Raw genomic sequence first — 25992 nt, 5'->3', positions numbered from 1 at the left:
TCATAAAATAAAATTAACCCATAACAAATTAGTGTCCCTTATAGCAATAGCGATATATGTGGTCTGCAAACATAGATTTCACGAGATAGAAAATGATCGTTTTTATTTTTTGTGTGACAATATATTTCATGTGAATTTTTCCGTGACGATATCCGAATATTTACGAGCGAACACGAGATGGACTTTTCGCAGTTCGTGAGAATTACGTCGTGCTTCCGAAAATAGAAGTGTTTCATAAAATCTATACGCCACAAACACTTCGACGTTAAACTAGATCTTTTTCACATTATGAAATCTTTAAAACAATTAAAGGACAGCATTGGTATTAGTGGTTGCCGTCGAAGCGTGTTCAAATAACACAAATATGTCTTTTCATTTATTTTTTGACGTGCTAGAACCGAACGAACAATTGTATTATATCATCACTTGCTTTTAACTGGTGAGTCCAAACAAGTAATGATTAATTCTAACTCTTTATTTGGCTACGCAAAAATTACGATCAGACACTTGTGTAAAGAACTCTTACAGATAACTGAGCTAAACCAGTAAAATGTATGCATTCCAAGAGTCAAGTTTACATAAATATTTGGCAAAGGTGTTTCCTCACTTTGAGTGTTCGAAGCGTAATGTGCTCTCATAAATGAAACACTGCTCTAATGAACCTACTCATGTTTTTAAACGATACACTTTCACCCTTTTTATCGCAAATGTTCGAATTTGAAAATGATAGTGCTTGTTTACTTTTAGTAAGTTGAGATTTATGAAGATGGGAGAATGAAAACTATTAAATAATATTAATTATGGTATTTTATTTTTTTATTTTTTGCCAGGTTTGAAATGATATCTTGAGTTAATTACAATTAAGGAAGTCGATCATCCAAATGCCCATTTAGTTGTATTTCTTTAAATAAAGCCACTGATCTCAGTATTGAGTATATATATTTAAAATATGTTTAAACCTCTAAAAGAAGCGAAAGGCAAAAATGCGTGTATGCTACATAGTCATGTAAGGTACAAAGTAACTTCTTCAACATTTGTAAACAGTAATTGTAATTCACTAAAAGTGTATTTGTTGTTGCACGTATAAGTAATACCTTATCCCTAAAAACAAAACTAATGCAGTTCAGGGTCAATCCCAACCAAACAATTATGAATTTTGTAAACAAATAACAATAATTTAGTAAAACGATGGAAAAATAAATAGAAATACAGCTGCAACATATAAGCAATATAGTTTACACGCATTTGTAACTCAAGAATATTGCAAGAAAATCTGACATCAGTACATGTGCACTTTACGGTATTCATTTACATCTTGAAAACAAACGACAAATACACATGCGCACTATTAAATTCATTTAAATAAGGGATGTATACATCTAAATCATATATAATAATATGCTATCTAAATATATTTGCTCAATACAGCCTGTGTTCATTTATAGCATGAACAAATAAGATCCAAACACATACGCACACAATACAATTAAAATATCTCCCTAAAATAAAAATGAATGTGAACAATATCCCGTACTTTTAAAACCGGAAAGAATAAAATCGATATACATTTGCACTATTTACAGTTATAACATCTCAAGGAAAATAACACCAATACTATATACATGTGATCAATATACACTTATTTAGTTGAAGAAAAACATGAATTAAAAATAAAGGTACACAATATGCATTCCATTTATCTCAGAACAAACAATATACGTGTGAAAGATATACAATTATGTTAAAAAAAATACATGTTCACAATAAATTGTTTTTTCTGTAAAAAAACAAAAACTAAACAAAATAAAAATACATGTATTCAATAGCTTATTCATCTCAGGGATTTTGACGCATCAATTGCACATAGATTTTTATCAGGTAAACATCTAAATATTTAAGCTAAATATACATTCATTAAATTCATATATAATATCCAAGTGCATGCGCTCGATTTTGATTATTTATCTCATTTACCAATAATATCGAAATCGATTCCCTCAATAAACAGTCAATGTATGCCTAAATGATGTATAACAAACACAGTATAATGCATTGTACCAGTTATTTATCTCAATGATAAATAACATCGAAACATGTTCAGAGATCTTAGAAAAAACTAGCTCCGAGATATATGCGCTTAATATTCATTTTTTGTTCAGGAAAAAGTAACAGATAAATATGTGCGTGTAATTTGCATACACTATACAGTCCATTCTTCAAAAAATATATAACATATTTATGATTTATAGTTTATTAATTTCTGGAATAAATAAAATCGAGGTACAGAAACATGATATCAGGTTCATTTTCTTCGGGAAATACGCGCATATAATATTTATACTTCTAATATAGCGCAACGCATTCTTCAAGTGTAACAATATCATGTATGTCAAAAAGATAAAGCGCTATTACACTATTCTTAAAGCAATCTATGTCTTTTAATAGCATGCATAAGCGAACTTCTCTATCAGCCGTAGGTAGTAATATTTTGTAACATTAAAAACACGACTAAACATGATTATGGATTCAGCCAAGTATGTACACACGCATGCATTCTCGTTGGTATACCATTGATCATACACCTATTTGACGAATTGCAACAACCACATTCACATTTTTATTTTGCATAATATATAGAGAATAACAGGTTACTGCCTGATATTTTTGTAATTTCTTTTTACCATACCTCTACGTCCCCGATTTTAAAGAAATAATGAAAAAATTGCTCAAAAAGCTGCAGTTTTAGCGGAAAAGAATATTACTATTGTAGTTTGACGCATAATAATTATGTCATGAGCACGCGCGCTTAATATTTGTAAAAAAATGTTTGTTTTTTGCTGTTTGTGTTGCATTTTGTGTTTAAAATATATAACATCTTGGTATCAAATTGTTTGTTTTGTTGAATCTGATTCGATTTTACTAAAAATGATTACTTTATAGTTTATTCCGATAATATGACCATATTCTAAACATGACTTATATAAGAACTTCCTGTTGACCATAATGTAAAAGATTACATCAGGCAACGTTATATCAGGCAGATATCAATGCGGTGGTATGTTAAATAACACAATCTACAATCTTAAATTTGACACGTTAAGAATAATGCTTATGTTACTATTAAGATACATACAGGAATACTCATAACTCATATAAGCATAGTATATTTGATTTCGCTATACTAACTGCCATCAATCAATATGAAATAAAACCATACTTACAGGCTAAAATAATTGAAGAAACGGCAAAAAAGGTAATTCAAGCATATATAAACAGCAAAATATTTGTTGGCAAAATTACTTAAAATTGTAACGGAACTCTGGAACTCCATATTTGTAAACAAAAATATTATCAGTGGAAATAACAAGCAACGATGATCCATGTTATGTAACAATGGAAGTTTCATTGATATAAGTATACTTGATACGGTATGTTATTTTAAAATGTATTAACAAGGGTCACATTCATTTGTTTCGCCATATTATTGTGTGTTTTGTCCAACATCTAGCACATATCGGACTAAGAATATTTAGCCAACAGTCTGTAAACGTTTGATTTCAGTAATGCAATAAAAAAAACGGTTTCAAAACTGTTTACATTATTCAGCAAACTAGTACGCTAAAATCACATTCTTTCAATAGAAAAAAATCATCAATTCAATATGTGACGGCTATAAGTTGAACGTGTCGTTAAAGTTGTGAGTATTTTTCCGCATGGCAGTGTGATCAAGTAAAAAATACATCAATATATATGCACATTGTACAGCGTTATTGTACATCAAGAATAAACATAATATAACTCACATCACGAAAGGAAGCGACAAAGTAATAATTAACTGTTTGAATATCCTGTAAAGACCTTTAGGAAAAACACACACGAAATTAGTCGCAAACATCAATAAACATATACCGGTTTGAGAGAAAACAAATTATCTAAGCTTGTTTTCTACAGCTAAATTTTAATTTGGTATTGCTATTGTGATAAATAATTTGTAAATACGATAGCAAGTATAATTTGATTTGTTAATCTTTTACAATATAAACTATTCCTCCCCACTTTAAAAGGTTGCATACATGTGGATAGAAATATTTGATGTCCTTTATGTTTTGTGCAAAGGGACAAAACTTTTGTTTGTTAAGCGAGGCTTGTATACCCATTGAACGCTCTGTCGACACTGGTGTTATGTTGCAAGTGACACTCGTTTAACGTTACGGCTAGTCCTTTGTTTTCAGTGGTATTGATATGTCCCTTAACAGCTTTGCAGTCATTGGTTTTAGGTAACCATCGTATATGCTGCTTGTGGCGCCCTGTATTGTGGAACGTTAGATTGAAGGCTCGTTTCAGCAACAATCTCCACGTCATCATACTCAGTTGAATGCACATCACGGTCTGCTATGCGATCATATTCTCTTCCCACCAGACCACGGTCTGCCAGTGGTTGATACTCTCTCGCCTGATAATAAGGTAAATGTAATTTGGCTCACGTTCATTATGATGCTAGGTTATATAAAAATGTAGAGGATGTTTATTGTTTTCTGTGTGCGCCATTTTTGCAAATATCATCTTGTATGAATACTAATCAAATAAAATACAATATAACTTGGAAATTCGCAATTTGAATAATTTTCATTGCGTTTTTTAACATTTTAACAACTATCAGTTTGAAATGATCACTGAATAACACATTGACGTGATTTCACTGTTAAAGCTAAAATCGTCTACATTTTTGGTTTTCCTGTACTCAACCGTACAGCACAAATCATTTTTTATATTTATATATCTTTACATTTGTACACTTCAGTTTTTAGAAATAAAACGTCACTTATGTAAAGCGGTCATTATAGTAACACATTATTAATGGTGGTTTGAGCTAACGACGGTCAATCGGACCATTTAAAGTTTAAACGTTCCAAATTGAGCTTTTAAAAAATTGACCTGTACAAACACATTTATGTATGTATATATGTATGTATAAATATGTTCTATCATCAATATTACAGATCGTCCATAGCAATTTCATATGAATAACTGTGTGTTTACCAATGGGTTGCAACTCACATCATTTAATTGACTAGTAAAGGTGGTTGGTGTGGGAGTATTTCTTCTTCGGCGTCTTCAAAAGTAAAAGGTAAATCATAGAATTACAATAAATAAATAAATAAATCAACATATGAAAAAAGGTAATGATCGGAATCATTTGACGTAAGAAGATGACGGGTACAGTGCGGTAAGATAGAATATTAATTGCCTTATCACGTGATGTGACTTCCCTAAAATATCGTAGACGCGACAGACACATGAACCCAACCCCGATTTAACATTAATGTTTCGGTTTGGGCATGCAGGCTCTTTACCCGACTGACTAGAGATCAGAAGCTTTTAGTTATTTAGTGATCGAGTTGACTCGGATATACCAACTGTTGAAGTCATCATCATGATCGCAGCCGGTTTACATACACCATTTTGTCATTCAGCGCTTGCCACTAACTGAATACTGCAGGGACGGGTATTGGTTGTAGCCTTGGTATTATTTACGCGTCTAACTACACGAAAGCTTGTTGAAACAGTAGTTAAGGCGGTCAAAAAACAACATCTTGCCAACTTAAGGTTATTCGAAAATTTTGTTTCGGTTATATGGACGCTTGATATGGAAATAATACAAACCTACGGATATAGCTCAATACACGCTACTCTACAGAATAAGTAGAATTCATTGAAACTGTGACGTCCATCTTACTCGAAAGCCTCATATCTGACATGTACACTATGCGATTGGAATGGCCCTTTACTAGAAATCGTATCATGGCAGTTAGAGAATGCTTCTCAAAAGTACCGCTTCCAAACTCGGTTACATACTCAAGGACAATTCACACCTGTGATCACATGAAATTATGTTCCCAGACCGTCCATGGGTAATACTCAGAAAAGACTGCAAGTAACTGAAGTATTAGTGAACAAACAAAAACACAGCAGGCTAGTCTGTTAGGGACCGAATAGGAGCCGGTAGTGAGGTACGCACAGATACGCAATCTTTCCATACATGATAGAGGCACGTGATTTCAATGATGCAACTGAAAACACTAACAATATGAGAAACCAAGTAAACTTCAGATTTACGTACGTTTTGTACAGTATACACAGTTACCGGGGAAAATGATTCACCTATGTAGGAGAGGCAACAACCACACCTTATGAATTTGTCTCGCATTTAGTTGGTGACGTTACACTTACACATAACGGAGTTTAAGAAGTTTATTGGGTCCGATAAATACGTGAAGATGATGAAGCAGTTATGGAAAAACAAGTTGCCAACTTTCAAACCATACCTATTTCAAGATTAGCAAATGTAATCAGACACTCTAATATCTAAGAACGTACACAATACAAATGTTTAATACTTGTGTAATGAACGCTTGATTGAATAATCATGTATGTTTTGTCGTACATCACATTATGGATAATAATTCATTGCATCGGATGTATTAAGTAAAATCGTATACAGTAAACCATTTATCTTTCCTTCAGTATCTTTAATTTCGCATTGAACACATATGTGATATTGAAAAGTAACGTTTAAGCTTACTTCAGTTTCATGATGACAATAACTGCTACAGTGATGACAACAACCAAACCAACACCGAGCCCAATGCTGATGTACACAAATGTCGAAGATTCCGTTGTCGATGAGACCGTTGGTTTTGATTCCGGCGCTTGAGATGTTGAAGCCTCTACATTGTCATTGGAACAAAAAAGCAATATATACATTGTACAACAACAAGACGGCGCCTTTTATTGAGGCTTTCGATGCAATCGAGCTTAAACAAATGGTAGCACTCTTGTTTTTAACATTGCTCATGAAATATAAGAAAAAAAAGACATCCACTTTGACTAATAACCAATTCAAGCAAAACAATTGAGTTATACATAGGTGTGACACAAGTAAAAATTGTGTATATATTATTTTATTAAACGATTTCTGGACTGTATCGACAGATGATCTTTTTTTTACTAAATATTTTGTTACCCAAATATTTGTTATAAATCATGTAATTATGTATTATTGTGAAATACTTGTATGTTATGGACGACATTTGATTAACACAACGTTTTGCATATATTATTGTATAAATCCATGTCATTTTTTATTCAGTACTTAATCGAAATATAAACATGCTCGCTTGAATGCATTTATTTAGTAGCGTCTGTGCGGAGCGAGTGTTCAATGGCATAGACGGGGTCGTGTATATACATTTACAATTGTCACATAAACAAACACGTCACGTCTATGCGGTGACACGCCGATGCGGTTTCAGATTCCTGTCAGTGGAGGTTTCCATAGGACGATAAGTTAATGGCTACACGATTGATCATGCTTTTATTTATACAACTCATACCTAAATACGTTTCCTGACACTCCGATAAAATTCTCTCACTACATATTGTGTGACCAATATGTTAAAATATATTTTAGTTGTTTTAAATGAATGGAGGTCATTGATCGTCTAGCAAATACCATACGAATCATTATGCAAACATAATAAATAGCAAACCTCTAATATCAAATGTGAAAACATAATAACAATATATTTTCAATATCTAAGAATTTAAAGGAAATGGTTAAATGAATTGAAGCTTATACGTATATATTATTATGCGGTTTGGACTTGCCAGGGAGTACACGCTTTAAGCACGCTCTCTGATTATGATGATTATTTAGTAATAAATAAACAAACAGTTAAATATAAAAACAAACTATCAATCCGCGGAACATAATAACTAAGCTTATCGTACTCGTATTTTAACAACATTCGATATTGACCTCCTCATAAGAGGACACTATTTTCCGTAAACAGATAATTTAATACGTTCCTCTTTAGAAAGCATTCTCATAGTGATCTTTTTCTAATTCCTTTAGCTTGGTTTATTCCAAAACCACGCAAAGGGCAATTTTTATAAAACGAATTAAATTATTTCATCATTTCCACGTATATGACGTAGATTATCTCTTTTTCTTGAATTGGTTCTGAATAAAAGAGTGAACAATAAAAAAAAGGTATATTGTGAAACGCCCTAAACGATATCGAAATTGCGCGTCCGAAATTCTGATAATAAGTTCCGTATAAAACGTTTTAAAGCTGTATTTAAAATTCTAGTAAAGAGCTTGGTCGAAACATAATAGTGTAATATACGGTAATTATTAAGCCTTCGTCCGTCTTTCTGGGTAAACTTTGAATTTAAAATCCTTTTGAAAATATTACAAAAAATAACTATATAAGGAGAAAAAGCAAACCCTAGGGCGGGGAAATTTTTTGACAACTGTGACATGCATACTAGGCAATATGCAACCGAGGACAAACCTGTGGCATATATGCGCAAATTTTGTTTTCGATTCGTCATGACATTCGGGCTGTTTCACATTGATGTATGTTCAGAATAGTGTTTTATTCTCATTTTTACAGAATAATTATTAACTTACTGAGATGTTTAACCGTTCAAAATGTTTTACACAAAACGTTTTCATTGTCCATTCTTATCTACATATTCTAAATTTTATTTAATGTTTTAAATTCATTCACGTTAAGTTAGACCTATATAATTAATATGGTAAATGCAACTGATCATTTACATTGAATAAAGTACTACTTGAAGATGCAAAATGCTCATAATTAAAAAAGGCAACATGCTTTTTTTGGTTTTTCTCTTGCTTGCGCAGCCGAGTTTCGATTAATTTTCATCACTCTCTTGATTATGTTTATGCAGTTTCATTATTCGTATGAAATTATGAAACTGTTTAGACAAATAACGTTCATAAACATAGTTTTCGTTATAACATTTATCGTTTTAAGCAAGCATTTGAACCTACATATAACTAATTACAGACAAAAAATACACTAACCGGCAATAAAAACTGATTAAGTAATTCACACGACACATTACATGCTCGTGCACCAAAAGTTCAGTCCATCTGCACCTTATGTGTAAAATAACAGATACAAATAAATACCAGTCGAATGCATGTATTTTGTTTAAAACTATCCCCCCACCCTGTTACAAAATTGGCTCATGTTTGACTTATTCATAGGTCGATTTCCGAGGTCACGTCTTGTTTTGTATGAAAACTATATGCAAAATATGTGTAATACACGCATTCAGAGGGATGTTAACTCTTACCTCTGAAACAATATTACTCCAATTTAAAGTGTACTACACTAAATTCCCGATTTTGATAGTTCGGACTGCACTGGCTTATCTGTGACAACACTTGCATTTAGCCCCATTTATCCAAATTAAGGCTAATTTCTATGTCCTATAAATGTTCAGATCATGTACTCACGCTCTTTGCAGAGAGGCCCACTGTATCCAGGCTTGCACGAGTCCTGACACTGGCCATTGACCGGGGAGCAAACACCCACATTGCAGTAACCACACGTCTGCTCACAGTTGTTGCCAAACGTACCATCAGTGCAGGCTTGCAACAGGAAACGATACAATTTACGCATTGCGTCAACTTATAGCTTTCTTAGCATACACATATACTCTGTGATCGGCTATTGTGGCCATCAATAAACGATGGGACTTTTATGTGATTGCTAAATTATCAATATCAAAGAATTGATAATTACATCAAGCAAAGCATTTTTTCTGATTGCAATTTTTAAAATTCTGACAAAATTGCTGACCTTCTGTTTTGAGTTTACACAATAGATTTGATCAGAAAATCAATGTATAATGAAAAACTAACCGTTTGTACTGATCACAGTGGTTAAATTAAGATCAAGGCTTTTGTGATTTGAAGATCTTAAAGACTTGAGATTGTCGATATATCTAAACTGTGTTATACAAGACAAAGGCACTTAGGCGCTCCTCTGGGACCCCGAGAAACTAGACTCAAATTAATAGGGAGTTAAAAAGTTTTAACTATTGACATTGAAACAAACAAAAAATTTCCAGTTCTTTCTGCAGTAATGCTTTTCAATGGACCAGAATCATGTTTGAACGATGAACATACATAATATAATCGAATGCTCCAACACAAGGTTTCACTTTAACCATGTAAAAAAATGAACTACACCATTGCGTCCATGTTCTTCATTGGATCGAAAACATTTTGGAATTTTGATGAGATATCATAAGAACATATTTCATAATGATTTGAATAAAAATGAAAGTTTCACCGTAACCATATGAGCAAACGTACCCCGTTTCATTGTACCCGTGTTTACAACGAACTGGAACCACATTGTTACCAAGCTGAGGTATTTTAAGATTACATTTTGTAAGAAAGTTTTATTACGATTTGGCTGAAAAAGTATTCACAAGCCTTTTTTTCTAATTATACCTAGTTACCTGGTGTTTTACACAACGTAACCTACAGAGCTCGAAACGAGATCTCACACACTTGCTAAATGTGGGTATAAAATCAATTTTTCATGTATTGTTTTGTTGTGCTGCTTGGAAAAACATGCAATATATCTGCCATGATACATCTCATTTAATGTTTGAGTGTGAAACAGCATTTTAATCACAGTTTAATTTGAATATATCAAATAATTTACAAACATTTAAATTATAATAATTTTCTATAAACTATAACTAAAAAAATTTCATCAATGTATATGTATTTATTTAAGGACCGAGAACACGAATATTGATTTTTGGTTCATTTATCTTACATTGAAAACACTCCATAGTTAAAAAAAGACATCACCAGTAAGTGGGCTTTACAAATGATGCTGCATCGACAAATTACTATGTAGACTATAACTAAGGTTTGAACTTCATACGAAATAAAAGGTCTGTAACATGAACTGGCGGAAATGTTGTTCTATAAACCGGTACCATATTTTAACTCAGCCTAGAAATCATTACAGATTATTGTTTGAGAAAGCTTCAATTCATTGTCATAGTAAACTATATTAAGAAACCGAAGTAACAAAGTTTCAAACGTGGCCGAGATATAATTGGGACAAAATGTATTACATAGTTTCCCGAATGCCCGGCAATACATATGACCTCAGAGAGTTCACAATGTTAATGTTGATGGTAAACGGCGGATTAAGCAGGACGCACAAAATATGATCACAAAACTCACATTGGGCACAGGGCTTATAATTAGAATTGGTTATGTGGGATGAAATATAATTTATGGGGTCTTACTAGCCCTACTAAAAGCACAGTCTCAAAATCCTGCAGTCTGAAGGTTTTTGAGGCTACTTCATGCACTCTACTCAGTCATCATTTTAACCATACAATCTATGGACAATACTACAAAAAACATCATTAGGTAATAAACATAAAGGTAAAAGAAAAGTACGAATTAAATTTGATATGTCCACACTTTGTAAACTTTGTTTCAAGTTGTACGCAATTTTCATAAAAATACAAACATACGTCTTTGAAACAAGGATCACAACCCCATTTAAATCTGGCAATGCAATTAAAAACATTCCTATTAGTTCGGCGAAATGCGTCATAAACCCGTACTTAGGGTGTATGGTAATGGATTTTCGGTTGGGAACATATCCCCAATCAATAATCTCAATGATACGGGTCTTGTATCATAGACGGTCCTGAAATATCCAGAATGGCGTCCAAGATTGACGCTATTTCAGTATGTTGACATATGCGGTTATATAATCATGCCTTTATCCATTTTGAGCATCTTTCAAACCTCAAATATAATGATTTTATTATGCTTTATAGTTTGGGCGTGAATTGATCAAAACAAAATTACAGATCATACACAAAACGACTACACATATGGTCGCTTATGCAAATTATTGCAGTTAAAATTCAGTCACAATCCATTGGAACGGAATTTCATGCTATACAATCTGGAATAAATGTATTGCTGACATTTCGTAAGGAACATTAACGAGTTTCAACAATAAATCTCTTAAATGTATGATTTTACCTATATATGAAGGGATTAAAGAAAACGAAAATAAGAAGTTATATTTAACATACACATGTTTTTCATAAAACATTGTACACTAGCAGCAAACATCATGTACATATATTCGTTAAGCTCAACTGATTAACATTTTTATTTTATTTACATCGGATAAGCATGGACTACACAATTACATTCATTATAATTATTATGTTCCGAATATAGTAAAACAACAGTTTACAAAACAATTATTGTTCTTGCCGAAAATTTGAAACAGAAATAATATGGATGAGTTTTTATTAAGCACATTCAGTAAATGTTCAGTAAATGGTAAGACAAACACCATCATATAGTGGTTCATATCCCACAACATTTCATTACCCAACAGTCTTGCTGAGAAGGAAACAGGATGGTTCATCCAGGGGTATGGCAAGCGCTCATGCACGTGTGTGCTTGTGCGCGCGCGCGCGCGCGTGTGTGTCTGTGGCGGGACAGTTTCAGGATGTGAAACGATGTCTCGCCAGTGTGCACTATCTGTTTTGTAGGGTCAGAGGAACGATTATGGCAAATATTGTGATGAAAGTGCTAATTGAGTCAACAGTCTCGAAATTCTTACATGGGAAAAATATCCACATAATGCCTGGACATTAATACTACAGACAATAAGAATTTTTGCGCAAGGTATTAACTGAAAATAATTTACATTCATTTGATGACCTAAAGATGTATCCTCAAAACAAGCTGCTGCCAGTCGAACATCTAACTTGTGGGTTTATTTTTGTTTAAGGCCGTATTCCTTACACGTATGTATCTACTAGCAGAAAGAAAAGGTGATTGGCCGCTGCACTTGGGATCAGTTAGCTCATGTGATCACACTTCCTTGTTGTCCTGCACAAACTCAAAAACGCGCGTTTCAGAATCTATTATATGAGATCAATGGAAAAAAGTGTACTAAACAAGTTTTTAAAGGAAAATCATTTCCTTATACATGTCCCAGGGGGTATTAAATGCCATACTGAGCGACATGTTCATAGAATCAACTTGTATGAGTTATCGCCATGGTAAGAAGAGGATTAGAGGTGCAACACTTAAAGCTGAAGCTCTCATGGTATGAAGTTTGAGCGTCAATATTTGCAGCAAGATGAAAGTAGAACTGAGATATATAAGTATTGCCAGTAAAGTGGACATTGGTTAGCAACACAAAGAAGAAATGCGGGAGACGATGTGTGCATATGCAAAGGATAAATCAGGTAGTCGGAGAAAGTTGACATAATGTATTGATCCGTTTGATCCAAGGCGATCATCCACACGGTGTAGTAAATTTTCCGACTGGAACAATAGCGCCAACGTCTGTTAATGTTGATCAAGCCATAGATATTGGAAAAACCCAAACGGCAGAATTTAATAACTCATGGCTGGAAAATGTAACCTGAATGAAACCTAAGTTGTGTCTAGAAAGCACATTAGGGTGGCATACACCGAAGTGTATGACATAAATCTGATTTATGCAACAGTGATCGGCCTACAATATAGTTCAAAGACAGTTGACATTTACTATATACTAATCCATGAATTGGGCCCAGTACCTAATGCTATGCTTACTGAAAAAAGGGGAACCTCATAATCGGAAGCTAAATAGCCTATTCAAGGTAGAAGTGGCTGAACGACACTTTGATAAGTATACCCTATGTTCAGTAAAAGATTGATCTGCTTTCCTGACTGTAATTCACTGGCCTATATACGGACAAATACATGACCAGATTTACATTTTTAAGACTTAAGAAAGGCAAAAACTGAGGGAATATGTTTTCTACTTAGATTTTGACCGATAAATTAAGAGTTCAGCACCAATAGTTATGCGAGGTCAAGTAGACAATCCGTTGTTTTAAGGTTGAACAAACTAAAAGTTTTACCATCACAGAATGTAATACTAGGTGTCAGTGAGAACAATCAACATATGATCTCTCTGATTTGAAACGCGGTATGCATGAATACAGAATTCTATATCTTGTGCACTCAAACACACAAGTTATTCGTTACTGGAAATCATGATACTGAAATATATGAAAATGTCAGAATCAATCGAACCGTCTTAAACACATGCCATGAAGAAACTGACGCTATCATTATAAAGCAAATAGTTGATGCTGTAGACACGAAACACATTGGCTTTTTAGTGGTAGCTGATGATACAGGCGTGTGTGTTTTGTTGTCTCATTTTTATTGTTGTTCTTAAACTCTCGTTATTGACCATCATTAAATCACTAATTAGGCAGAGAGTGGCTAAAGAAATTCGTAGGGGTAAAGTTACGAAAATGCTGAACGCAACCAAATCTTAACGTACTACTCGGCGATATGACTGTTAATATGAGTGTCTTTGTGAAGGAATAGACAAGGAACAGCCCCAATTATGTTCATATCAGTGATGTATAGTACTACCCTCATCACAAGTGTTGCCTTGCCAGCCCGGTGAGCATGTACAAGTGTATATTTATGTTTACACATACCTTGATCACAGTTTTTTCCCTGCCAGCCGGGTGAACACACGCACGAATAGTCGTTCTGAAGATTGTTGCATGTCGCTCCGTACTTACAAGGGTTCAGGGCACATTCGTCGACATCTTAAGATAAATAGGTATATTAACGGCATTGATACATGTTGTTACGTAACGAGTTAAATATTTTATTAAATTTAAGTATACAAAATATTATACGCATTAGAAAATTATAAACAATAGAAATTGGCTAAAATTCCTACTATAAGCAATATCTTACATACAAAGAGACCAGCTTATTAATGAATAAGCGAATACATGCTTCTAAACGATATCAGATGACCAACACAGATGGTAATAATAAATAACGTCAAAACCGACCAGAATAACACACCAAGTTAATTAATCATTGATTATCACGTTAATTAAACACGCCTTGTGGTATGCAACCTGCACATTTAATGTGTATGATTTCATGTAAAGAGCGGACTTCCTTATTTGTCTATCAGATACTACCTATGGGCACGTGCTTTTGCACGAGATCCCGTCGGAAATCGTACACGTCAGCAGTCGGTGTATCAATTTATATTAATACACTGTTCGTCAGTAGAGGTTAGTAAGAGAGAGCAAGAGACGATCGATCATTACGGTCACACAATTTGTTATTGACATGGGGCCAATAGGCCTTTACATTTAACCTACAGTTTAGAATATTTTACGAACATCGGAAACGTTGTTAAACGTTGTTGTTTTAAATCGATAGAAATAAATCTTTATGAACATTGAAAAGGACTTGTGTATGTTTATGTGTGTCAAAGATTATGTCACAATGTATATTTAGTATGTTAATTAAATCAGTATATGCGAAGAATGTATTAATAATGAAGTTAAAATTAAAAAATGTTCAATATTCATATTTTACATATTGGCGGTAATTTTTGTTTGACTTTACACACGTAATACAAGATTATATACGATTTAATTAATTGCGGAGAAGATGATAAGTGTATTATTAACAAAGGTAGAGTCAGTGGTAAGACAAACAACAACACCAAGTATTTTACATTCCCGTACCATTTCATTACCCTTCAGACCTGGAGGTTGTAAAACTGAAATTGTGGATATTTGTGTCAATTGTAAAATACAAGTGTGATCATGCTGTACAGGAAACAGGATGTTTTATCAAAGCGCTTAGGCGAGCGCGCATGCATGTGTGTGTGTTGCGGGCAGTTTCAGACTGTAATATTACGTATCGGTAATGTTCAAGTTCTGATGAGATGTGTATGTGGGTCAGTGAAAACGATCATGGTTTACTAGTGGGATGGAAGAGCTGGTTGAGTTAACCGTCTCTAAATTCTTAAATGGGAAAAATATTCACAGATTGTACGGACATTAAGAATACTGACAAGATTTATTAGGTTGCAAATTAATGTCCACTAAACTGCTACTACTTATTTCTCTCAGATCTTCCTTCCAACCTAATGCACATATGCAAGGTATTCACTTAAATAATAGTCGGGTGTCACGATACGCTCACCTTACAATACGATACGTATCGCGGTACAGTGTGTACGATACAATACGTATCGCGATACGTATCGTCAGATGGAAACAACATACTGTGGTAAATTTACTGGTGTGTAACCGGAACGGTACGACAGAGACTAATCGATTGACCGGAAACGAATGCAGATAATCAGGAGTCATACTGTAGCTTTACATCTGGACGGACGTCTACTTTTGTATCGGTGTTAATCCTATGTGTTTTGTGTGTCTACGTTCCTGGCCTGAGGGATCCGGGAACAGATACAGCTTTATTTCAGGTAAGTACTACCAGTATTTACTTCACTGGCGCTGCGAGCAATAATTTTTGCAACTTTCGCAGTTCCAAAAATTGAACCTTTGCGGGAAAATACCCGCCATTGTGGTTTGATTTTATGCTGTAGTATGACTCATTTTGTTGTCAAGATTGTGCAGAAACTGCACAATAGTGACATTTAATTTTGCATTTTATGAAAGTGCAACAATATTTTGATATTTGTGATATTTTTTGCGATTGAGGCTTTCACGGAAAAATTGTCCGCCATCTTGTTTTGACACATGTCGTCAGTCATTATTGACGATTGCATTGTACATTTGTTCATTTATTCTATTAATTTTGTGAATTAAACTTTTAGTTCATTATTCTGGAATAGTTGCATGGTTTCAGAATAGTTTCTGGACTAAACTCAGGATTAAACAGTAAACGTACGTGTACTTTCATGCAATAGTGAAAGTCATCTTTGGTTAATCTGAAAGTTTGTAGATTTATTCTTTTGAGAAGTTATTTCATTAGAATAATTGGTATTTCACTGGGAGTTTTTAAATTTCCCGGATTTAACAACCATCTATAAATAGCTCGGGATACCCCATTTTTCATTGGTTGTTGCCATGAGCTAACCGGAAACGGAAATCGTTCCATTGTTTACTTTCCGGTGATTGGAATTCTTGCAATTGCATCTATTGTCCACTGATATTAAGTGTAACTAATAATTGTAATTAGTTGCGCTAGTTGACATTAGAGTGCAATAGCAATTGCAGTTTATTTCAACCTGTATTGTTTATTTTATTTTTTATTTTTTGAAAAAAAAATTAAATACTTAGGAAATAGTGTCATTTTCATTTCATTGTAAGAATATTACAATGATTGTCAACTTGCTTAATTGCTTCATCACATATTAGTATCATTACTGGTGTAAGCATAGTTGAAACTGTAAATTTTCTGAACGACTGGATATATTACAAGTATATTTTGGTTTACCGTAAAGCTTTTCTACTTCCTAAAGAGCGCACCTGTAGCAATACCGTATTTGCTCTAAAGCAATTAATAAATAATCAAGTATAGAAATCCAAATACACTGAAAGTATTTCAGTTTATTTTCAAGCCAGTGCTATCAGTGTGATTAAAAACTTTGCCATGAATTGTTTTTGGAGAATAATAATTTAATGTATCTGGCCTTGAGGGTACAGAGGAGACGTGCATTGCGGTCAAGCAGTTGCAGTGAGCAGAGAGACTATCGGTTCTCCGGCAACGCTGGGGATTGCGCATAACCTGCATCATACTTTAACGGCAGTGTCTGGTTGAGTGGAGGTTATAGGTATAAACCCAAACGATTTACTTTAATAGTTGCCTATTATCCTGGAGTCATTAACACAATTGCATACCATTAAATACTATTCGTACTAGGTCTCTATCAATACTGAGAGTTATCTACGGCTATAATTCCCGGCATTAAATACTGGGTGTTATATTTTGGATACATACATTTTTGGTGTTTATGGCCATTTGCTTTATAACATTTATGTCTATTTGATTCCATTTTTGTGTGTTCATTTTTATTAGGTTGAGAAATAGATTTACTATTTAGTATTGTGCGTGATTGAAACCTATTCCTTTCAACAATTTAATATTATTACACTTGAGTCATTTAGATAACCACACACTATTGAACAATATTTATACTTGACACTATCATTAATCACAATCACTAAAGAACAATTACCCGGTACCAAATACTGGGTGCTACATTTTCTAGTGTATATTATTTGATTTGTGATGGCCTTTAATTGTTTTATTATGCTCATTTGCTCCCATTTTTGATTGGGTGGAGAAAGAGTATTTATTGATTGTATGGTGGGGTGTGAGTGTGATAAATATTGAAATTAAAGTTTTTGTGAGCCAGGAATAGTTAGATAAATACTTGTTTGTATTAGTTTTACATATCATTGCATTTAAATTGCAAATGTGTGTGTGTGGTGTACTTCATTTGAAATACTTTACTAAACTTGGACAGTAAATTGACATTGACGGACCATGGCTGAGAGAACTATTGATTAAGGTTCAGCTTATTTTGAGGAAATGAAACCATTGCAACAAAATGTACAAACACAAACACCATTTCCTCATCAGTACCCGTCAGCGCAACCAACTCAAGTACAGACACGACCAATTTCACTATCACAACAACCATTTCCTTACCAATACCCATCTGTGCAACAAACTGGTCTGTACCCACAACCAACTCAAGTACAGACACGACCAATTTCACAATCACAACAACCATATCCTTACCAGTACCCATCTGTGCAACCAACTGGTCCGTACCCACAAATCCAACAGCCATACACTGGACAACCATTGCAGTTCCCACCATGGCAGGAAGGACCGCCACAAAATGGGTCCCCATACAGGTGGTACCCTTATCCGCAGTGGTACCCGGCCCAAGGACAGTTACAGCCTTTCACTAATATGGAGGGGCACCAAGGGATCGGAATACAAGCTGGTGTAACAAACCATGGATTCGCATCGGCAGGTACAGATGTTCAACCGGCAGGTACAAATGTACAACCCAATGTTCAACCGGCAATTAAGGGCGTCATCGTTCCCGAACGAGAGAAAAATGCTGGTCGAGCCCACCGACATGATGACAGACGACAAAGGTTGACCCAACAACCAAAGACACTTGTGTATAGTGGAAAGGGTAGTTGGAAGTCGTTTAAAAGCAAGTTTAACCGCTATGTGGTGGTGAATGATTGGAGTGAAAGGGAGAAGAAGGATTATTTGTACTTGTGTCTCACTGACACGGCGAGGGATTACCATACACTTATTACTGATAAGACACCAAATATTACCTACAACGCAATCATGGAGAAATTGGAGAGGCGTTTTGGTTGCCAGGAAATCCCCGAAACAGCTGAGATTAAAGAGGGTGACCTCCCAATCGCAGAGAGCACGCCAAGAACAAAAGCAGTCCCTGAAGACAGTAACAAGTTCAGTAGTTTTTATTCGTCCGGCTATGTTACGGCTGAACAGTCTTTAGAAGGCAGCCCGGCCAGTGTACCTGTGAAGCAGCAGATTGATATACCTGTTTGTTCACCCAACAATCAGACAGGGGAAGGTGATGTCGCGTCTCGGGCCTCTGGTTCCCGCACTTCAACCATCAGCTCTGCGACAAACGAGGGCTCATTCCGCGCCAACATTAGCTTCAGTCATATGCAGGACAGCCTTTCATCTGATCTACACTCAGAGATGGATGAAGTTGAGATGGACCTGAAAAACGTCTCCAAGAGGGACCTGATTGGCGTATACAAAGACGTGGTACAAGAACGAGATAAGTTAAAGTCGACGATGATTCAGTGTCAAGACCGCGCTTCCCGACGTATCTCGGAGCTGAAAAATCAGATAGCCATGGAACAGCAGGCAAAGAGAGACCTGGTGGTGAAAGTCAACCAGGAAATAGAAGACAAAGTAGGGATAATAGAACTCTTGAAAGAGAGCAAAGAACAGCAGGCGGCTATGCTCACTGATAAAGCACGCGTTGACCAAGAATTAAGGGAGCTGCAAGCCCAGTTTCAAAAACTGCAGAGTTCCATCGAGAGTAAATTACAGCAGCAGGTACAACAGGCACAGGAGATGATAGAACAGTTGAAGAAAGACAGACAGATAGCTATTGCAGAGATGAAGCAGCAAGTGCATGAGGAGATGGAGAGAAAAGATGGAGAAATCTTAAGGTCAAGGTCAGAGGCACAATCACTTGGTCACGAAAACATGCAGCTGAAGAAATGCATTAAACGGTTGGAGAAAGCTTCAACAAATCAGTTGGAGAAAGCCCGAGTAAATCAGTTGGCGAAAGCTCGTGCAATCTTCAAGCGTTTGAAAGCAGAGAAGTCGGAGGCCATTGCTAAGAGGAAGTCGAGACTGACGGAGAACAAAATGAAAGTGGAGAAGGAGAACCTGCAGAAGCAGGGCAATGAATTCCAGAATGGGGTACGAGAAAATAACCAACTGCAAACGAGACTGGCACAAAGTGAGGAAAATTTCAGAAAGATGAATGAACAACACAACCACACAATTCTGGAGAGAAGTGAGTTGGATATGTTGGTCCATCAGATGCAGGTTGAGGCCGATAGACAGAAAGAGGAATACGAGAGACCGGTTAGTGAAGCTGGTCACATGTCAGATGCTAGTCTTGCCCAGTTGGCTGCGTACCATGAGAAAGATGAAGCTGAGATGCAGACTCAGCCTCAGACCAGTGCGCAGGAGAAGGCTGAAGAACATGTAGCAGACCATCAGGAGGTTGTCAGTGGATACAAGGCTCAGATAAAGGCTGCTAGTGGAGACCAAGCGAGGGTCAGTGAGTCAGCCAGTCCGGCCACTGAGTTACAGAAGGCTCCGGTAGGGGGGCAAGTGCAGCTGGACAAACTCATCATCACACTGAACACTCCCAGAGCAGACCTCTTTCTCAAAGAGCAAGAGCTGGAGCAAAGTAGCATGGAGTTCAGGACAAAGATGGTTAATTATAGGGCAGGTGCAAAGAATGGCAATCATGATGTTTTGGCCAGGGAAACCATTGTGGGTGAGTGTAACCAGTATCACCTGGATCTTGATTTGGAGGACGTAGATGATGTGATCCTCTTAACAAAAACATGGAATAAAGGACATGACAAGACTAGGGAAATATGGGATCCGGGTATAGTCAATACGAAGGAGGTTATAAACAAGGTGGGTGATCCGGTCTATATGCTGGATATTTCACACTAGAAGGCGAAATAATACAAACTATCCATGGTTAATCCGGTCAATATGCTGGATACTTCACACTAGAAAACGAAATAATACAAACTGTCCATGGGTGATCCGGTCAATATGCTGGATAATTCACACTAGAAAGCGAAATAATACCAACTATCCATGGGTGATCCGGTCAATATGCTGGATATCGCACACTAGAAAGTGAAATAATACAAACTATTGGTTAAATAGAACGGACCGGGGATGGTGACACGGCTAATAATTATCTTCTTATCTATATATGCATACTTACAGAATTCACACTTTAGCCGTCTTTCACGCTCTGCATTGTTAAATGATCGCAATCAGTCAACAATGTGACGGATATCAAAAACATTAAATACATGTCACTTAAATGTCACACACATAGAACAAGAAACGGAAAATAAACTGTGTTGTATCTTAATATTATTTTATTTAGTTATTTTCTTGCATAAGAATGTGGTCAAAACAAGGAAGCGTGATCGTTTGAAAATCTGTCAGGTAACTTATCTCCCAAGTCAGGAAATTGACCGACCGACTGGACACTTAGCTGTTGACAGTGATGTAACCTATTGTGTGTGTAGACAGCCAGATGGCGGTTTTATGATCGAGTGATGTTGGTGTGATGAGTGGTTTCACGGGAGATGTGTGAATGTGAGTGAGGAAGAAGGTGTGAGAATAAAGAAGTATAAGTGTCCGAATTGTTGTAAGACGTAATTCGCTCGTGTGCTTGAAAATTTAGTTTTATAGTGGTTATAGGTTTTAGCATGTCTGAATCCGGCTCTGTTGCTGGAGAATATAAAAAGTGTGTCAATTAGCTAGTAGATAATTCTGTTAGACAGTACATTTAAGTTTATGATATGCACTTGTAAAATAACATGTTTTAAAATACCATGTATTCTTCCTTTAGTTGATTTGTGTGAAGTATTGTCTTAACTATGACTACTGTATCAAAATCATAATGTTTAATCTGTTGATAAAAGGAATATTTGGAGTAAATGCTTTTATACTATTTCGAAATATCTTGTTAATATTAAATGTGATTAGGAGAACTCTTAAGAATTATTATAAGTTACAGAAATTATGATTGGCTTTATACAACAAATTGTTTATTATTAATCTTCATTATACTTTGTACAACTTTGGCACATGCTGAATTATATAGCAATTGTTCATACTTTGTGTACACCTTTTAACCATTTCAGTAATAATGGATTTCTTATAGATTACTCAGTCTTGAAATTATTTCACATATTTTCAAGGAAGTACTGGTACCATTTGACTTGATAATATATTAATGTTGATGTTTAGTGGATTATATATGCTCTCCATTATTGCACAATGTAACACGAAAAGTGGTTTTAATTATAATATACATGTAATGTAAAATCTGTATTTGAAGAAGTATGTTAAGAATTCAGAGTTTTATAGCCTTTAATGCTCCTTGATCTTTTATGGAATATTATAACAAAGCCATTGTTACATTAGAAACTGATCTGACTACTGAATATGCACTAATTAATGTCAGTTAAAACATGCTTTCTTCATTGCTTGATTGATTTCTAATAAGCCACATGCAAGTTATATGCACATGTGTTTTAATTGCTGATGTTTGCTAAGATATTCTGATTAGTTTCTTATTATGCTGTGGTGTGTTTTCTCATTTTAATGGGTACTGGGTACTCCAGAAATTCATCTTGGGCAATACAATTAGGATGCAAATTTTCCCAATTCAAGAATAAAAATGTCCAACTCGACACAATAAAATAGTTGGATGTATTGAATTTTACAGTTTTGATCATGTTTCAGAGCAATTTTGTAAAACATACTTCAAAACCACATATGGTTCTTAAGGCACTTTGGTTCCGTGTTTAACTAGTACCAGTACTATTCTGAAAGGCTGAGAAAAGACACTAATTCTTTTGGAAATGTACACAGATACATGTCTGTCTGTAAATTGTATAAACACGAGATTATTGATGTACAACTTCATTCGGCAAACGGGCTGAGTGTTGTTTAAATATTATTTGATTAAAAACAATATGAATCTGGCAATAAGATCTTAAATAAGCATTATCACAGAAAAGACACTAGTGATGTTCGTACGTTTAGCACTCCGGATTTATCTGGAGGCTACATAATTTTTATATAACGACTTAACGTACATTTATATATGTTCAGGATAGTTACTCCGGTGAAAGGCTGGAGGTATCAATCCCACCATTTGTCTGTTTAAGCATGCATTTGTCTTGCTTCAGGTGTTAGAAATCAAGATTCTTAAAACTACCCTGTGTGGCTGCTGAGAATGTCATCTTCCTCCAAGCTTGAGGTTTAATGCAAGCTGAAAGTGACCGGAGACCGCTGGTTACGACATGACTTTTCAACAGGGTTTATCAGACATAATTGTATTCATGTTCTCCAGTTACATCCGAAGCAATTGGAGGACAAAAATTCCTTCATACGTTGTTATCCCTATTTGTACTCACAATATGGGTTCAAAACCAAAAATGAAGGGAAGAGGAGGAGAAATAGCATGGGGTCATTAGGAAGAATGGCGTCCGGCGAAAGCTGGAAGTTGAGAAGCCTCCTATAGGTAGTCATGTACCATGGCCAGCTGGACGACTGAGTACTTTCTCGGGTCTACTGTTCGGCTTGGTACCCTGCTGGACTTTGCCCATAAGCATGACTTAGGAATCAACGCGGAGGTGTCTCTATCTGAAGTAGATAGACAGTGGTTGTCCGAGTTCGCCCGTCAATCAGGATGGCCGGAAGTGGACTTCGACATTCAACGTCTGAACTCGCAGGCTCTTCTTGCCCATTGGCGTGTCCTTGTCGGTCTACTGAAACACATTCCAAGGGATCGACAAGTTTACTTCTTCAACCTGGACAATCAGCGTACCTCTAGTACCGTCCCGGCTGTGGCTGGGTTACATGTTCAAAGCCCTGACGTGGAGCATCCAACTACCCCGACACCCCCGGTTGTGGCAGTGACGGAACCTGCAGGAAGTGGAACGGTTCATGCTGTTTCTAATGTACGGAACATGTCTGTTAGGGAGTATCTGGCAGTATCCGGACAGGCAAACCTTTCGTTGGCTTGGGGGAACACATCCCAGGCGTCAGGGCGACCAGTAACGACCAGGATTTCGGCCTTCGATTCTCATTTTCACCTGGACCGGTCTCTAGTGAAATTGGTTATGCCGTATTACTCAGATATCCGGACCATTCTGGATGCAGATGTAGGGATCAGACCCCAAGTTGAAGTGGATGTGGTAGGAGGTGTCCTGATCTATTGTGACCCCGAACCGAACCAGCAGATACTTGGGGGCTACAGGAGGAAGTTCTGACAAGGATACTAGAGTTGTCATCCCCTTGTCAACCAATCATCCTTCATATCCGGGATGGGGAGGATCGGCAGTCCGGAGTGCTCTATGTCTTGAATTATTAAAGCCCAATGTTGCTCGGACGCAGAAAGTGGTGCTGCATTGTTTCACCAGCGCGCAAGAGGTAGTGGTCAGCTGGTGTAAGGCATTCCCTAATTGTTTCTTCAGTACTCAGGACAAGCCCGGCTTTTCTCGGAGGCGCAGAAACAGGCAATCCTGAGGGTCCCGGCGAACAGGCTGTTGATCGAAACTGACTCGCCATACTTTCGACCAGCTGGGGCTCAGATGTGCACTCCATCCTTTTTAGGGGACGTGGCCAACGTTATTGCGTCATATCGGGATAGCGAGGTCAGGGTAGTGTGCCAGCTGACCTTGAGGAATTCCACTCAACTGTTTGGGCTATAAATAGCATAATGTAATATGACATTCGTGTGGCCAATTATTGAATTTTGAATATGGAGTTTTAATGTTTAGGACACTAATTTTAACAGAAAGGATCGCAACTGAAGTGTATAGACAATGAATGGAAGTGAAAGTTTGGAAAAACTCCGTTGTTAATTATAAGTTTAAAGAAAAACTATATACTGGGCACAATTTACTCCTCTAGTCTGTGTTAGTGGACAATTAATGGAGCATTGCAGAATTGAATACAAAATAAAGTATCACCAGGGCCCGGAACTTTAGTGTAGGCCAAATTTTTGATGCAGTAACAAGTTACCAAGACTGAAAAAGGACTCTATGGCTCTTTCCCGTTGGATAAAATGGGGAGGAGTGTGGTAAATTTACTGGTGTGTAACCGGAACGGTACGACAGAGACTAATCGATTGACCGGAAACGAATGCAGATAATCAGGAGTCATACTGTAGCTTTACATCTGGACGGACGTCTACTTTTGTATCGTTGATCATCCTATGTGTTTTGTGTGTCTACGTTCCTGGCCTGAGGGATCCGGGAACAGATACAGCTTTATTTCAGGTAAGTACTACCAGTATTTACTTCAATACACACCATTTAAAACCATTTTTCAATTTTATTTAAAGACCTCTACATATGTGTCATACAATATACAAAATACCATATATTGTCATGAAAGTACACGAATTGACAATTAGTTATTATTATTTACAAATCTAAAACTTTGATTAAATATGAAGACGAAATTATGATTATGTTTGAAACATACGGACTGCTTTAAGTTTCTTTTACTGCGATAGATTATTTAAGGTAACAATAAAACGTGTTTACTAACTAGTCAAACTGGCTTTCACCAATCTTTGCTTGTGCGGTAACAAAACTCCAAGCGCAATTCTTAGAACCAGTCAAATATTGCACATTGTTTCGTGACGTAAAGGACACAGCACATTTTTGAGTGGTTGAAATTTAATTTTAATGGTTTCAAAGAATTTGCGAAATTCTCAGCGGAATCACAAAATTACACCTTCTGCTTAGGAAATTCGAAGCGACTAAAGTCTTGATATAAAGAAAATGTTTATACGAAATAAACGCTTACCACTTTCTTACTGATAACACACAATCTTTCATATTTTTTATTAGAAGCTCGCTGGAGATGATTTCAATTAAACTTCCGCCATTTTTTGGGCGATATACAGTTACTTCCCTTGAAATGCGTCA

The 25992-nt window shown here is 35.9% G+C and overlaps 3 protein-coding genes across 3 annotated transcripts; 2 read left to right on the top strand and 1 right to left on the bottom strand.

The window, feature by feature from the left end:
- Positions 1–1661: 1661 nt before the first annotated feature.
- LOC127854778 (uncharacterized) lies at positions 1662–18614 on the bottom strand. The gene is made up of 5 exons (XM_052389828.1): positions 18341–18614; positions 9335–9469; positions 6584–6728; positions 5059–5113; positions 1662–4453 (listed from the first exon to the last, which is right to left on the bottom strand). Exons 1-5 carry the CDS (start codon positions 18612–18614, stop codon positions 4274–4276), a joined length of 789 nt encoding a protein of 262 aa, XP_052245788.1. The 3' UTR covers positions 1662–4273.
- LOC127855173 (uncharacterized) lies at positions 17396–25204 on the top strand. Its single transcript, XM_052390586.1, has 2 exons — positions 17396–17525; positions 23239–25204. Exon 2 carries the CDS (start codon positions 23587–23589, stop codon positions 24322–24324), a length of 738 nt encoding a protein of 245 aa, XP_052246546.1. The 5' UTR covers positions 17396–17525; positions 23239–23586; the 3' UTR covers positions 24325–25204.
- LOC127855170 (golgin subfamily A member 4-like) lies at positions 19418–21564 on the top strand. The gene has a single exon (XM_052390582.1). The coding sequence runs from the start codon at positions 19421–19423 to the stop codon at positions 20966–20968; it is 1548 nt and encodes a 515-aa protein (XP_052246542.1). The 5' UTR covers positions 19418–19420; the 3' UTR covers positions 20969–21564.
- Positions 25205–25992: the final 788 nt, after the last annotated feature.

This window comes from Dreissena polymorpha, chromosome 13, assembly GCF_020536995.1.
Source record: "Dreissena polymorpha isolate Duluth1 chromosome 13, UMN_Dpol_1.0, whole genome shotgun sequence".
Lineage (NCBI taxonomy): Eukaryota > Metazoa > Mollusca > Bivalvia > Myida > Dreissenidae > Dreissena > Dreissena polymorpha.
This window is presented reverse-complemented; position numbering and strand designations above follow the sequence as displayed.